At 31.6% G+C, this 13882-nt stretch overlaps 1 protein-coding gene across 1 annotated transcript; it reads left to right on the top strand.

The window, feature by feature from the left end:
* The first annotated feature begins 862 nt into the window (after nucleotides 1–862).
* Nucleotides 863–3634, top strand: LOC106461003 (trissin receptor-like). Its single transcript, XM_013920771.1, has 3 exons — nucleotides 863–1028; nucleotides 2367–2906; nucleotides 3255–3634. The coding sequence occupies exons 1-3, from the start codon at nucleotides 863–865 to the stop codon at nucleotides 3632–3634; spliced, it is 1086 nt and encodes a 361-aa protein (XP_013776225.1).
* Nucleotides 3635–13882: the final 10248 nt, after the last annotated feature.

Genomic DNA, 13882 nt, shown 5'->3' with positions numbered 1-13882 from the left:
TTCTATAAATATTTAAGTATCGTCAACCAGACAACATGCTTAAGTAAGATTCCTACAAAAATGAACATATTCGCCTTTAGATTACTCCCAAAGTTTAATTACGTCTCTTCTCCCTTTTCTGTTTCTTGGCTGTTTTTAATTCAAGATTATATTCTCAAGCTGGTGAAGTACGTGAAAAAAACAACCACATGTAAGTATCACAAGTCACTATCATAGTCTAATTATAATGTCTCTATTTCTGGCTACTTAGTGTGATTTATACCGAATTTATAAAAGCATGAAACACTCGTTTCTTTGGGTTAATTTGAGTATTTGAATATAAACGACAAATATCTATTTGAGAATTATAAAACAATCAGCTGGAAATAGAAACAAGTTCATGAATATATAACTTATTTTTTTGTACTTTTAACATATTATTTATGACAAAATTAGAAGTTTCATTTCTTTTTTTCTATAACATCATTATTGTGTTTTAATTTATATTCATCTAAAAGTACCTCTCCTTAACGTGCACAGGCGATACTGTTAACATGTTTTATAAGTTTCTAGAGGATCTTTTTGTACTAAACAAAATCTAGGTTAATCTGTGTGCATTGTGATGTTGTTTTCGTTTCGTAATTTACGTTAGAAGATATGTATTGTTGTAAACGAATGAAATATGAAAATAAATGGTTAGTCGTTAATAAGAAGGTCAACAGTAAGTAGGTTAGGACTAATCTATATGTAATATATGGACTTCTGCTGCCTGTGAAACTTTAAAAACGTTTTCAAGTTAACTCCGGCACAGTCTTATGTTAAATGATAAAGCAGATTAATTATGACTGTTATCCGCCTTAGATGTTTATAAGCCAATGAAACTATGGAAGGGGTTGTTTTCGCCAACTTGGGAGACGAGAATTCAACAGAAGTCAACAACACCAATTTTCGGCACAACATGTCTTTGGAGGTAAACTCTATTTTCAGCAAGGCCGAAAGAGCTGCACTGATTGTCGCCTACACTTTTGTCTTTTTTTGTTGTGTATTTGGTAAGTTTGTCCCTTTTCTGTAACACAATGATTTTTCTCATTTGATTAAATTATTTGTAAACATATTGGTTAGAATACACATCATAATGTAAAGTACAATGTACTTGTGACAAAAATTAATTTAATATACAAGTATGTATCTTTAAACGTGTAATGAAACACATTTTTAGACAAATCAAAATCACTCTCACCATCCTTGTGTTTTCTTAGAGCTGAGTTGTTACTTTTAGAGATATGTAGCAATTTTTAAAGTAATCTTACAAATGAAGTTCTTACCCTTCAAAATGAAAGTGCTATGAACATTTAGATATATATTTATATTAACTGATTTTTCACTAACTGCAGCGCATCAAGTTTTCATATGCTCCAATGAAAAAAAAATACAAGCTGGTCAGATATATTTACCTTTACTTTTTTCAGAATCTTGTATTAGTTACATAGATCTATATCTTTATACCACTTATCTTTGTATCTTTATGGTTAATTCGACATTTCTCTTGTGTTTGTATTACGTATGTATTGGAAATTATCATGTATATCTTATATCAGAATCATGTATTTCTTTTTTAATATTACATATATCTTAATATCACTATCTCTTTATGTTAATGCAACGTGTATTTTGCGATAGTGTCACTCACATCTCGTTTTGATATCATGTATATTTTTCTTGTGTTAATACTTTGTATTTGTTGTGTCAGTACTAATAATATCTTATGCCACTCAAATGTTAACTTTTTTTTTATTTTGGAAGTGGTTATCTTTAACGTAGCAGTAACAACTATGAATAAGTGAGCTACTGGCTATAGTAGAAATATTTTGTTCCCACAACAAGACAATGATTGTGGCGTTGGTGTTAATATTAAATTTAATACTATTAAACGTGTAATATCATGTTCTATCTCCCTTTTTTTAAATTTTCATACATTATCCGATCATTTGAAGTAAAGAGAAAGTTATAAAACATGGTTTTAATTCAGTTAAAATAACCCAAATTTTCAAAATAAAACTGCATTATCTGATATTTAGATTGAAATATTTTACTGAAATATAAGCTCACTATTCCATTCATCACTCTGAAATACAAAACAACAACAACATTGTATTATATAAACGCTTATGCGACAACTGTTTTACCTAAGCAGAAAGAGTTTTTTACCGTTAGCAAATTTAAGTCATTTTAAAAACTTTTCTAACTGTTTCCTTCTCATGATTTGAAATTTGCGTATGATATATAATTTAAAAACTTTTATCACCTGTGGTTTGTATACTTGTTTGTACACCAGTTTCAGGAAGAACAATCATACATACATACTTATGTTTTTATTTGTGTTTCAGGAAACTTACTTATCATGATTGTTGTTTTCCTCCATCGGCGCCTACGCACAGTAACGAACTTTTTCCTGATAAACCTTGCTGTAGCTGATCTTTGCGTAGGTGTATTCTGCGTTTTCCAAAACCTCTCACTGTATTTGATGAACAGTTGGCCATTTGGAAACTTTCTTTGTAAAATGTACCATTTTATTCAGAGTTTGACTTACACTGCTTCTATTACAATCCTAATGATAATTTGTATCGAGAGGTACATGGCCATTGTCCATCCATTGTGGAGTAAGCATGCTGTTACTTTGAAACGACTACGAGTTGTTATAGCGTTCGTGTGGTTGATATGTGCAGTCTATTGTTGTCCACGGCTCATCATTTACGGTACAGCAGAGATTCCATCACCATCAGGCACAACGATTGAATGCTTCTTGCAACGACGCTATTATGATTCTGAAGTGTATGACATTGTTAATTTTGTGTTTCTTCTAATTGTTCCTTTAGTTATAATCATCATACTGTATACTATAATTGGTATTCGTCTTTGGAGAGGTAATCTAAAGTCTCCCGAGCACGAGAACACGCGAGATGTAGAATTAAAGCCCTTCCAAACTGCGTTAGCTAAAAGGCATTCTGATCTCCAAGGATCGCATTCCTCTCTCCTCTGTTGCCCCGGGGGACTATCGAGAAGTTCTGAACATATCCACGGAGCTCATTTTGTTATTAGCAAGGATGGTGGAACCTGTGTTTGTCAAAAAGTTCGTTCATCAATAATTGATATATCTAAGCTTGTTGTGACGGAGCATTGTTGCTATTGTAATATGCGCAAAACTAGCCAGATATGTAACCAGCAAGCTATCTCTAGTAGGACAAGGAGGAACTTGCAGACTATCTCGTTCGAACAGCAGTGTCTTTCTCAAGCTCCAAGGACAATTATTAATGCAAGGAGAAAAGTAGTCCGCCTTTTATTAGCGGTTGTATTGAGTTTTGCGTTATGTAATTTGCCCTTCCATGCCCGTAAACTTTGGCAATATTGGTCGCCTAATTTCAACGGAGGTACTAAGGAATCCGTTTTCATTACGATTGGTACAACTCTATTATTGTATTTTAATTCAGGTATTAATCCCATATTGTATGCATTCCTTTCAAACAATTTCAGAAATTCGATGAAAGATGTGTTGTGTTGTCGAAAGTATCAAAACACATCCCGTTTCACTTCCTATCGTTCAAATGCACGGAATGCTCAACGTCAGCAGAGATCTTCCATTGTCCAAATCGGTTGAAACTCTCAGCAATTAAAACGATTTTCCTGAAATGAAATTTGTACGCTTGCCTTTCTATACATAAATATAAATGAAATAGCAAATCAGAAAAGAAATAACTAACAGAGATGCGTGCCAAGTATGTGTTTCATTGGCTTTGTACTGAGCTCTGTTATGCAGGAGACGGAATTCATGGTCTTCTTTTATCTAGTATTTTCTATTTTATGTCTCCTCTAACACCAGATACCGCTTTTATCCAATCTTATAACAAGTACATTTGTATTTTACAATATTGTATTACAACTGTCTGACTTTGTGCACATGGACTTTATCTATCTATTACATTCGTATATTCACACCTGCAAGTTGTTAACTAGCCTATTTATGAATGCGATTGCGCGTTTCAAAAACGAAATTTGTTCCTTTTTTGTTATATACCCAATTTCAATTCATCGTTACATATTTTTCTCATTACTTTTATTAACTAAGTCTTACAGATTCCAAGTTTGTAATATATTCTCTAGGGTATTCCACCAGTGTTCCCAAACATGTCACAAGCACTGCCAACAACACCCTGTTATGAACGTAAAATTGTCTTCCAGAGATTAACCATATTTATTGGCCTTACATTGTTAATTAATAGGTCGTTGTAAGAAAGAACAAGTGCATTCTTAAAGCACCTACATATTTTCTACGTTTCATCAGCATTCGCAATGAATATCCACACAAGCCTCCATCTGGTATCATATATACCGTTGCTGTTTATATTATCATACAGGCTAAACAGATGAAAAATACTTTAATTTTATATTATCACCTTTGGTATGGCTAATGCATTCATTACCAAGATTAAAGTCAATCTTATTGTCACTTATCTTTATCTGACTAGTTCAACTGTGCTTTAATCAATACTTTTGTTAAGGTACCCCGAGAAATAATAATTCAATTGTACAGGTTCCCCGGCGGGACAGCAGTAAGTCTATAATTCGGAGTTCGATTTTCTGCGGTGAACACAAAAGATAGTCCAATGTGGCTTAGCTCTAAAAACAGCCAACCAATTATACAGTCTTCCAGTCAACAATTGTTTATGTTTTTAGGGTTTTCTTACTTTTTACATGTTTCCAGAATTGCTGGTAATCCTTCCACAAACTTGTACAACTCATCTTGTTCTTTATTTCTATATTTTTTCGTATTCTTTTTCCACATCACCTTTTCCCTGCTTCTTCCTTTAAGTGTTATATTTTTGTGATAGCTCTACTCTTTGTACAAGACCTTTCTAGCTCAGAATGTTTGCTGCAACTTTTATTTTGTAAAATTGACATGATTTTAAAGCGTTTACCAAGTTCTACATATTTTTTCACTAGCTATTATTTTGGCGCAAACTGAAATTCAGCTTGAGATAACACCTTTTTCAAAATCAATTCTGTTGTTAAGCTTCTGGATATTTTTCTTTCTTGACAACAGACCCTTAGTCTTTTATGATCTGGAAAGTTCTGAAATTATAACAACTCAATATCATCCACTTTTTATTGTATTGTAAGGTTTTGTCGTTTTTCTCCCATAAATGGTGGGAATGCTAGTTAATGTAAATATTTATTTGCTCCGAATGCCTGCGTTTTCTTAAGAAATATCCAGCAGGTTGACTTTATTGCGGAAAATTGCTACTATCAAGATATGTTTATAAAGTACCCAAGCCTCTAAATTCAGTTTAATATGGAGTTGTTCATTTTTCCTATCAATGCTTTTCCATTGCCTTTTTCAAGCGTCAAAATCAAATCCTGTTTAACGTCGAAATTGTTTTCAACCATAAAAAACAACTCATTGTTTGTACCATAAACAAGTCATTGTTACAAGCATGTGGAGTATAGTCCGTTATCTTATTTATTTATTGCACTATATATGAATTTAAATGAAACTTTATTCAGATATTGTTTCCACAAAACTCGAACATTTTTCTGGTTAACCGTTCTAGTTCTCTCCAAGAATTACAACATTCCGCTCTTTATTTCTGGAGAATCATTTCCATTCAGTTGCACAACTTTTGTTCATAGTTTTAAGTAAAACTTCAATCAGTCTCTTTCTTTCTTATTTAAACACTTTTTTCTACACCACTACCTGAATGGAAAACCAAACTGTAACATCGGATTGAGAAACGTTCGAATGAATATCAAGAAAGTCGGCCTTTGAAGAAAATGAAACTATTTTTGGGGAGTTAGGATAAGTATACACCATTTTGGCGTTCTCCCAAACGTCATATCCTGTTCTAATGCTATCTAATTATTGATTATTATAATGATCACATGTCCGAATCAACCATACACTGTAGCCAGATATCGATTTCTCTACCAGTCACCTGAAACAAGGTTTCGTCATGAAGACAACATATAATTCTTTTGTATATATATTCAGAAACAAAACTGTATATACATACACAAATATAAAAGTATGTACGTACAAGGAAAACATGGTCACCATTTTTGATGCTGAGTGATGCTCGTTTTCACCAGGTTTTTGTTTTGAACTAAGTTTCACATAAAAAGTGAGTTCCAAGGTGTATGTGTATATCTACTAAAGTGTAACACAATAACAGTTTCAGTGCTCTAACCGTTAAAGCTTCAAAGAAATTTGTTATAACCTGACTGTCTTTTTACAACCTAGACGAATATGTCTATTTCTGTTGATCTAATATATGTATATATGTAATGTCTTATCAATCACTAAACTCGTACCTATTAGAAAATAAAACCTAAGCTGACATGGAAAAGCCAGTCATAAACTGGAAAATTTGTCAATCACCGTCAAAAGCTACCAGTACTTATGTGTATTTATGTAATCATTTACCAACTGCATCCTAGAATTTGAACTAATTTCCCGTATGACAATTAGAAATAGGATGTTTTTTCTACACGGTATTGGTGTGTTAGAGGGCTAAAACTTTATGAAAACAACCAAAATTAGTTTTTCAAATGCTGATAATTTTTAATAATTACTATATCATAAAAACTTCTCCGAAAACGGGAAAACTCTCTTCAAGCTAGAAATTTCTCAACTTGTATGTTAACTTATTCATTTTAAACAACTTTTAAAAAGCTTAATCCGATCCTAATTTTTAAAGGTAATTCCAATTTTTTCCCAAATAATCGCTAAATCAAAATTAACCAAACACCGATCTTAGCTAGCTTATCAATATAAGATCTATAGATAAGAACAATCACAAAAAATATACATATCATAAAGTAGTAATGACGTCTATATTATCCAAGAATGAAATCTTATAAATCAATTGATAAAATGAGTCTTAATTCTTAATTCTTTTTTCATTCAAATACAATGAGAATATGATAATGCTTCCCTCTTTAAATAAACTTCTAATTTCGATATTTTACCTGTGATCGTGCAAGTTTTATTTCTTGGATATTATGACTGCCTGAAACGTGTTCTGTGCCTATATACCTGTATACAAAGTTGTTGATAAAGGCATTACTGAATCAACATGTTAATATATTTTGTTAAATATTATTTATTTAAATATATTTTTTGTATATTTTATAATTTTGCAATTAATGACAGAATTTATTTTTTACAATTGACAATTATCTATTGTCATGTGGTCCTCAGTTAATCTTTATACCCTTACGCAATCAAATTTTATGTTTTTTTTTTCTCTGTTTTCAGGATGTTTGCAGAGACACCTTTAAACATTATTGATAAGAATGGCACTAGCAGAGTATATGCTGTATGTGAAAACATTACTTATGATAACACTGCAAGCGACAACATTCTGTTTGGGATGACACTATATGTGAAAAAGCTAATGTATAAACAATGCGTGTGACAGCATTCAGTTTGACAGCAATATTTGCACATATGATAAAACCACAAGCGACAATACTACGTGAAACAACACTCATGTACATGAAAACATTGAATACGACAGCACTAAATGTGATAAAACTGCATGTGAGAAAGCTGGAGCTGACAACACCACATGTGACAACCCTCACGTGACAGTATCACAGTGGATAGTAATGCACGTGACATGTTTCAGTACTAAGACTAACTGCCTGTTGAATATGAATAACATTATATATATGTAATAGCTTCCGATATCAAAGTAAGCTATGTACTTACACCGAAACTAAAAATCAACCTGAAAATCAGTATAGATAATTACGTACAAATTTCTTACGTTTCTACTTATAAATCCAAATATATCTTACTTGGTGGTTCGGCCAGATTGGAAGATATAGGTTAGTCCTAAATACAAATTTTATGGTAGCAATGCAAAACACTCTTTTGATAATAATAGCATAATAATAAACAATAAAACAAAATAAAAAGTAATGGCGTTCGATATATTAACTAATACTGTTAATACACACACACGTATATATCAAAAACGCATGAAGTGATTTCGAAAGAAAACTTAGTAATGGCATATATGGCCACGTGGAATTGACTTTTTCTTCTAGAAGTAACACATAAATGTACCATTGTGACTTGTTTTATGAGCCCTGGTATTTGCAGATAGGCCTCGTCGGTACTTGATCTAGTAGATTTAGTGTGGTTGACATATTATAACATTTTATAGCCTACCAAAACGAAATTTGAAGTGGTGAAAAATAAACATAATATACATGTTTAAGGAAGATAACATCCATACACCTTTAAGCAGTTTAACTCAAAAATAGCATTGATGAAACACTTTGTGCTTGTAATGAAAGGTAAAATTGTAATTGCAATTTTGTTAATCAACAAACATAAATTTTCTTTTTACCAAAATATGTTAATCGATGCTTGCCAATAAAAGAAAGAAAAACGGTCAAAGACACTGGAGATATGATATGCTACTTTATTGAGAACGTAACGTAAAAATTATATATAAGAATGTGTAGTAGGTAACGTGAATTCAAACGTCATTTTCATCTTCAAAAGCATAGGTGGTAGTTATAAGTACTAGCCAAGAATAACCTTTAAAGGTTATTGATGCCCAAGCATTTGATTTCGATATAAAAAAACAACAACAAGTGTAGTGTTTCTTAACATTTCAAATCAAGAAAGCTTTTGTAAACGTTTTTAAAGCTCTTGTTTACCAATATGCATTTTAGAATCTTTGTAAAAACTTTTGAAATTAACTATTAGGAATTCATGTCATCGTATTGATATTTGTTCGCTTATAACCCAAAAAAAACAACAACACCATATAAAGCATATTAACTTCTTTTAAGATTTTAATTGTATTTAGTATCAAAGCACAGCCTGAAAAATTACTTTTATGAAACTACCTTTAAAAATTCAGATAAATTTTTAGAAACGCTTTTTTATTCTGTATTGTATCAATAAAATTAAATGAATGTTTGGCAATTATTATGTTATTTGTGTATATACGGATTGAATGTAAAATGCAAATTATGTTCAATTAAAACTATTAATGTGCTCTTTCTCAAACCCATATAAATAAAAAATTACGAATACGTCTTGCATCTCTGTATTCATAAATATTTGTGTGTTGTGCTTTTTGCACCAATTCCTGTTTTTTCTTGTGAAACAGTATTTTATTGTACCTTGTGCAATTAATGCTAATTTTTTTGTTTTCTAGAGAACATCTATCTTTATATTCTATGTTCGATGTACCCTTACATATTTTCTCTTTCAAAAGAGCAAAACAAATAATTGGTATTTGATAGTAATGTGTTTGTACATATTGAACTTAAACACTTGTATTAAAGCTGAAGTGATAGATTGACGAACAAAGCTGTGTGTGTGTTATTGTGAGTTGTAAAGGTTAAAACGGTGAATATTAATATGCGAACATGGTACAATCTAACAACAGAATTATATTATAGTTAAACGAACTATATTGAACAGGATCTTGTAATATCAATTACAATAAAACGTCATCATATGAATATGTGTCCCTATTCTTCTAGAAAAATTTAATTCCTTCATAAAGCATACTAATCAAATAGTTTTGTTCTCGTTTCTGAGAAGAAATACCCCATTCTTCAAAAACACATAAGCCTAAATAGGGTTTTGTGATGTTATAAATCGTATTTCAGTCCGTTCGCGCACGCTTACATCCTAATGTGTAAAAGCTAACAAGCATACTGGTTATGACATTGTTCATTTCAAATACTAGTGGCCAATGCCTGAATCCATTAAATTCGATACCCAAAATAATTATACCGATAATATGTATTAGTATAGGCAAGTCTTTTTTTACTTTCTTTCCCTTATATCAAATGGTGCCTCTAAAATATTTTCGGTAACACATTAACTGGATAATCTTCTAGTTTAATTGACTTGATAATATCCAAGAGGTAGCACTTAAATTAATTAATAATCATTGTAGTTTTCAGTTTGAGTATTGTATAAGAGATTTCAGCTTGTTTTGTAAACTGTGTAGTCGCCAAGTGATATAACAGTGTAGTTAAATTCGTTATTCCTAGAAATTTATATATCAATAGAAAATTTAATTTGTCATTAGCTAAATGTTATTCTTATACATCCTTATAGACTTTCTATTTATTTATTTGTTACTATTTTACATTTTTTGTTAACTCTGATTTTCGATTTTTGACAAAACATTTCTAATATATTCAACAATGTCTGTAACTTGATGGGAGTTACACTGAAAATAGCTACATTATCAGAATATAACAATACAGATATATATTTTGAAATACTCCCAATACATAATCCACCATCAGCTTTAAGCATCTGTTCAGTTAATTCAATGATAAAAATTAAAGGGAGAAAATGACTAGTTCTGACTAGTTCCAACAGAGCATCTAAATAAATGGATGTTAGGCCCTCTTGCATTCCGACAAAAGTTTTTAATTTTCATTTTAGGGTAGTTATAATGTTTTAATTAACACTGAATTTAATAACTCCATGCTATATAAGATGTATAATCAACAAAATTTAGTCTTCGGTAAATCCACAAATTCATAATACATTCCCCGTTCCACCAAACAGGTTCGCCCTTTCAGCCGTAGAGGCGTTATAATGTTACGGTCAATCCCACTATTCGTTGGTAAAAGAGTAGCCCAAGAGTTGGCGGTGGGTGGTGATGACTAGTTGCCTTCCCTCTAGTCTTACACTGCTTAATTAGGGACGGCTAGCACAGATATCCCTCGTGTAGTTTTGCTCGAAATTCAAAAACAAACAAACAATCATAATAAATTTCTTTTTTTTTAAACATTTTCTTGGTAAACCGTTTAACACAAATGTTTTATAAGTACTTGCACATTCTTTTTAAAAACCCGCTTGCGTTATGAAATAATTTATTATTTTCTTCTTTGCAATCTTTAAATAGTTTAGTAAATAAAACAGCTTCAGTTTGATAAGCTGAAATAACATCTAGTAGTTAGTAAAATTATTTTCTCTATTTTATATTGCAGACCGATAAATAATATGCGAAAAAAATGGCTGCAATTCTTTATAGTGATCTACAAGCCTTTATAAATATTGTAACTTTTCACAAAGGCTAACGAGAGTTAATACTCATGATGTTAGAAAAACATTTAGGTTTAAGAAATCAGTTTAATTCAAAAATACGTTACCCTATACCCTTTCGATAGGTGGACCTTCCTTTTTCAGGAGAAACCTAGGAATGTCCTAGCGCTCGGGTTATGGGGTTCACTCATTGGTTCACTTTTAATTTAAACTTATTCATCTGTCTGTTCTACAATTATGACTGAACAATGGTAGTGAACCATAGTGACGAATTAATTTATATAGTTGATAATATGGAATGTAGGTATACAAGAAAAAAGAAAGATAATAGAAGAAGAAAATAGAAACAAATAAAAAAGAAAGGGGATATAAAAAATAAATGTTTAGTTTAAGAACTTTGCACACTTGCAAAATATGTACGTGTATTACATGTCATCATGTTTCAGGTACAGAGCCAGTTCATGTTTTGCTTTGTGAGCCATCCCATAAAGACCCTATTACATCTCACAAACCTCAGCATCACCAACAAAACTTCCAAGCATCACTCTTCACTAAGGTTTTAACTTCTGAATAACTTACATTCTTCACTGTGCCATTATCTTTTATAATTAGGACATTCTAGCACAACAGTAACTCCACAGGGGATTGCCTAAGACAGTTATGGTTAGAGAGGTGTTATATAGCTAACATTAAAATAATTTATTACCACTAGATTTTAGGTGCACCTTGTGGGATTTTTGATTTGATTTGTTTGAAATTAAGCACAAAGCTACACAATGGGCTATCTGTGCTCTGCCCACCACGGGTATCGAAACCCGGTTTCTAGCGTTGTAAATCCGCAGTCATACCGCTGTACCAATGGGGGGCGCCCCTTGTGGGATAAACGTTTGACATCACTGGGATCCGTGGTATTTAGACTTAGTAGAAAATGTAGACAATGGGCAGAGGGAGAAGCATCAAGACCTATCAGCATCTGTTTGATGGACAGTCATGGTGGACAGTCATCTGTAATTATAGCCATAAATTGTTCCTATTTTACTGATAATGAGAAGACTGGTTGGAAATGACTCGTCTCACGGAGTAACAACGATCTACATAAAGCTGATGAAGTATTATAGCTTGAAAGAAGCAGCATGAGGATAGAGTTTGAACTCATAAAGTAAGCTGTTCTCTGGATTGTTGAAAGCATTGAACCTCAAATAAACAGTACCACCAACATAATATTTGTAAATGACTCGTAGGCATAAGATTCAGAGCAGGACTTTCACGTAGTTCTCAACTCAAAAACACTCGATAGAAATATCGAATATATAGCATAAGTATTTACTGATTATTAAAATGATGAGTAAGTATTAATGGTATAGAATTAGTTTAAAGATTTGTCCAGGGGATCAATATATCTGTGTTATGCTGATTTCACTTTACATAAACTATTATAAAACTATCAATTTCATTCAGGAATTTAGAAAACAACAAAACCTAAATGTTATAGCAATAATTATAATTTATAAAAGAAAACATCTTATACTTAATATACGTTCATTTAATAATTAGCGACTCTTTCAATTTCACCTTAACATTTTAGTTTCCTTACATAAACTTAATTAAAGATGCCAACATTCGCGTATAATACATGTTTCCACCAAGCAATCCTAAACACCAGAAAAAGCGTGAAAAACACAGAAAAATCGAAAACTGCTTATACCACCGCTTGGATCCTTCATACCAAATCCCCCGTAAGATGATTGACATACACATGAATAGTTCACGAAAATCCTAAATTGTGCTTCCCCCGCTGAAATATTGAGCAAAAGACAAAAATTCTAAGATTTTCTATATCTTTTAGTTGGGACCGGTAAAAAAAAAAAGAAGTTTTGTATTAAATCTCATGTAAATTGGCCGAAATACGTCGGAGAAATGGTCAAAAAACCTAAAATTATGTTTTTTGTGGATCTTCACCACCCTATAATTACTAAAAATGGGCAAGTCCCATATTTTTGTTTGTCAATGTTTTTTGCCTGTAGAAAAATATAATTGTACCGAATCCCATATAAATTGGTCAAAACAAGGCTAAATAATAAACCAAAACCCCTTTTGATTAACCTAAGATGACCAAAAATGGGTATAGTCAACATTTTTGTATTTGTATTTATTGGTCCTATAGTAAAACTATTGTTCTACCAAATCCCATGTAAATTGGCCGAAATATGGTGGAGTAAATTTAAAAGAAACCTAAAATTATGCTTTTTGTGGCATCTTGAACTCCCTATAATTATTAAAAACTAGCGAAAACACCCGGCGTCGCTCGGGTATTAGGTTGATATATTCTATATAACTATGTCAGTGTGTGTATTCTGAACCTATTTTAACATAGAAGGACAGTCAAAAATCTTTTAAGCATTTTTATTTCCCAGAAACATAATAAAGTCGTAAAGAAAGTCCAGTAAATTAAGAATTATTTATTTTCAATGAATTTTATCATTGCGTTAAATATTTCACATTTATATTTGATATCACAAATTTCTATCACAGGAGCCCAAAATATACATTTTTGGGTTGTTTTACCTATAACCCATTAAAATCATTAAAAAGGCCTAGGTCAAAAAATTAAGAAATAACATTTGACGTGTTGAACAACGGTATAAATCTACCAAGTTTCAAGTAAATCCGCCGAGAAATGAAGGAATGGTGATCGATTGAAAAGTTTTTGGAAGAAGACGAAAGAATAGAGAAACAGTACGTCTTTCTGCAGAGACATAATTATTTTTAACTTTCATTACTCTTTGTTTTAGAAAACCTAATTTTTTAAAA

The sequence above is a fragment of the Limulus polyphemus genome, unplaced genomic scaffold (genome assembly GCF_000517525.1).
Source record: "Limulus polyphemus unplaced genomic scaffold, Limulus_polyphemus-2.1.2 Scaffold878, whole genome shotgun sequence".
NCBI lineage: Eukaryota > Metazoa > Arthropoda > Merostomata > Xiphosura > Limulidae > Limulus > Limulus polyphemus.
The sequence above is the reverse complement of the archived record's forward strand: the minus strand, read 5'-3'. Positions and strand labels throughout refer to the sequence as shown.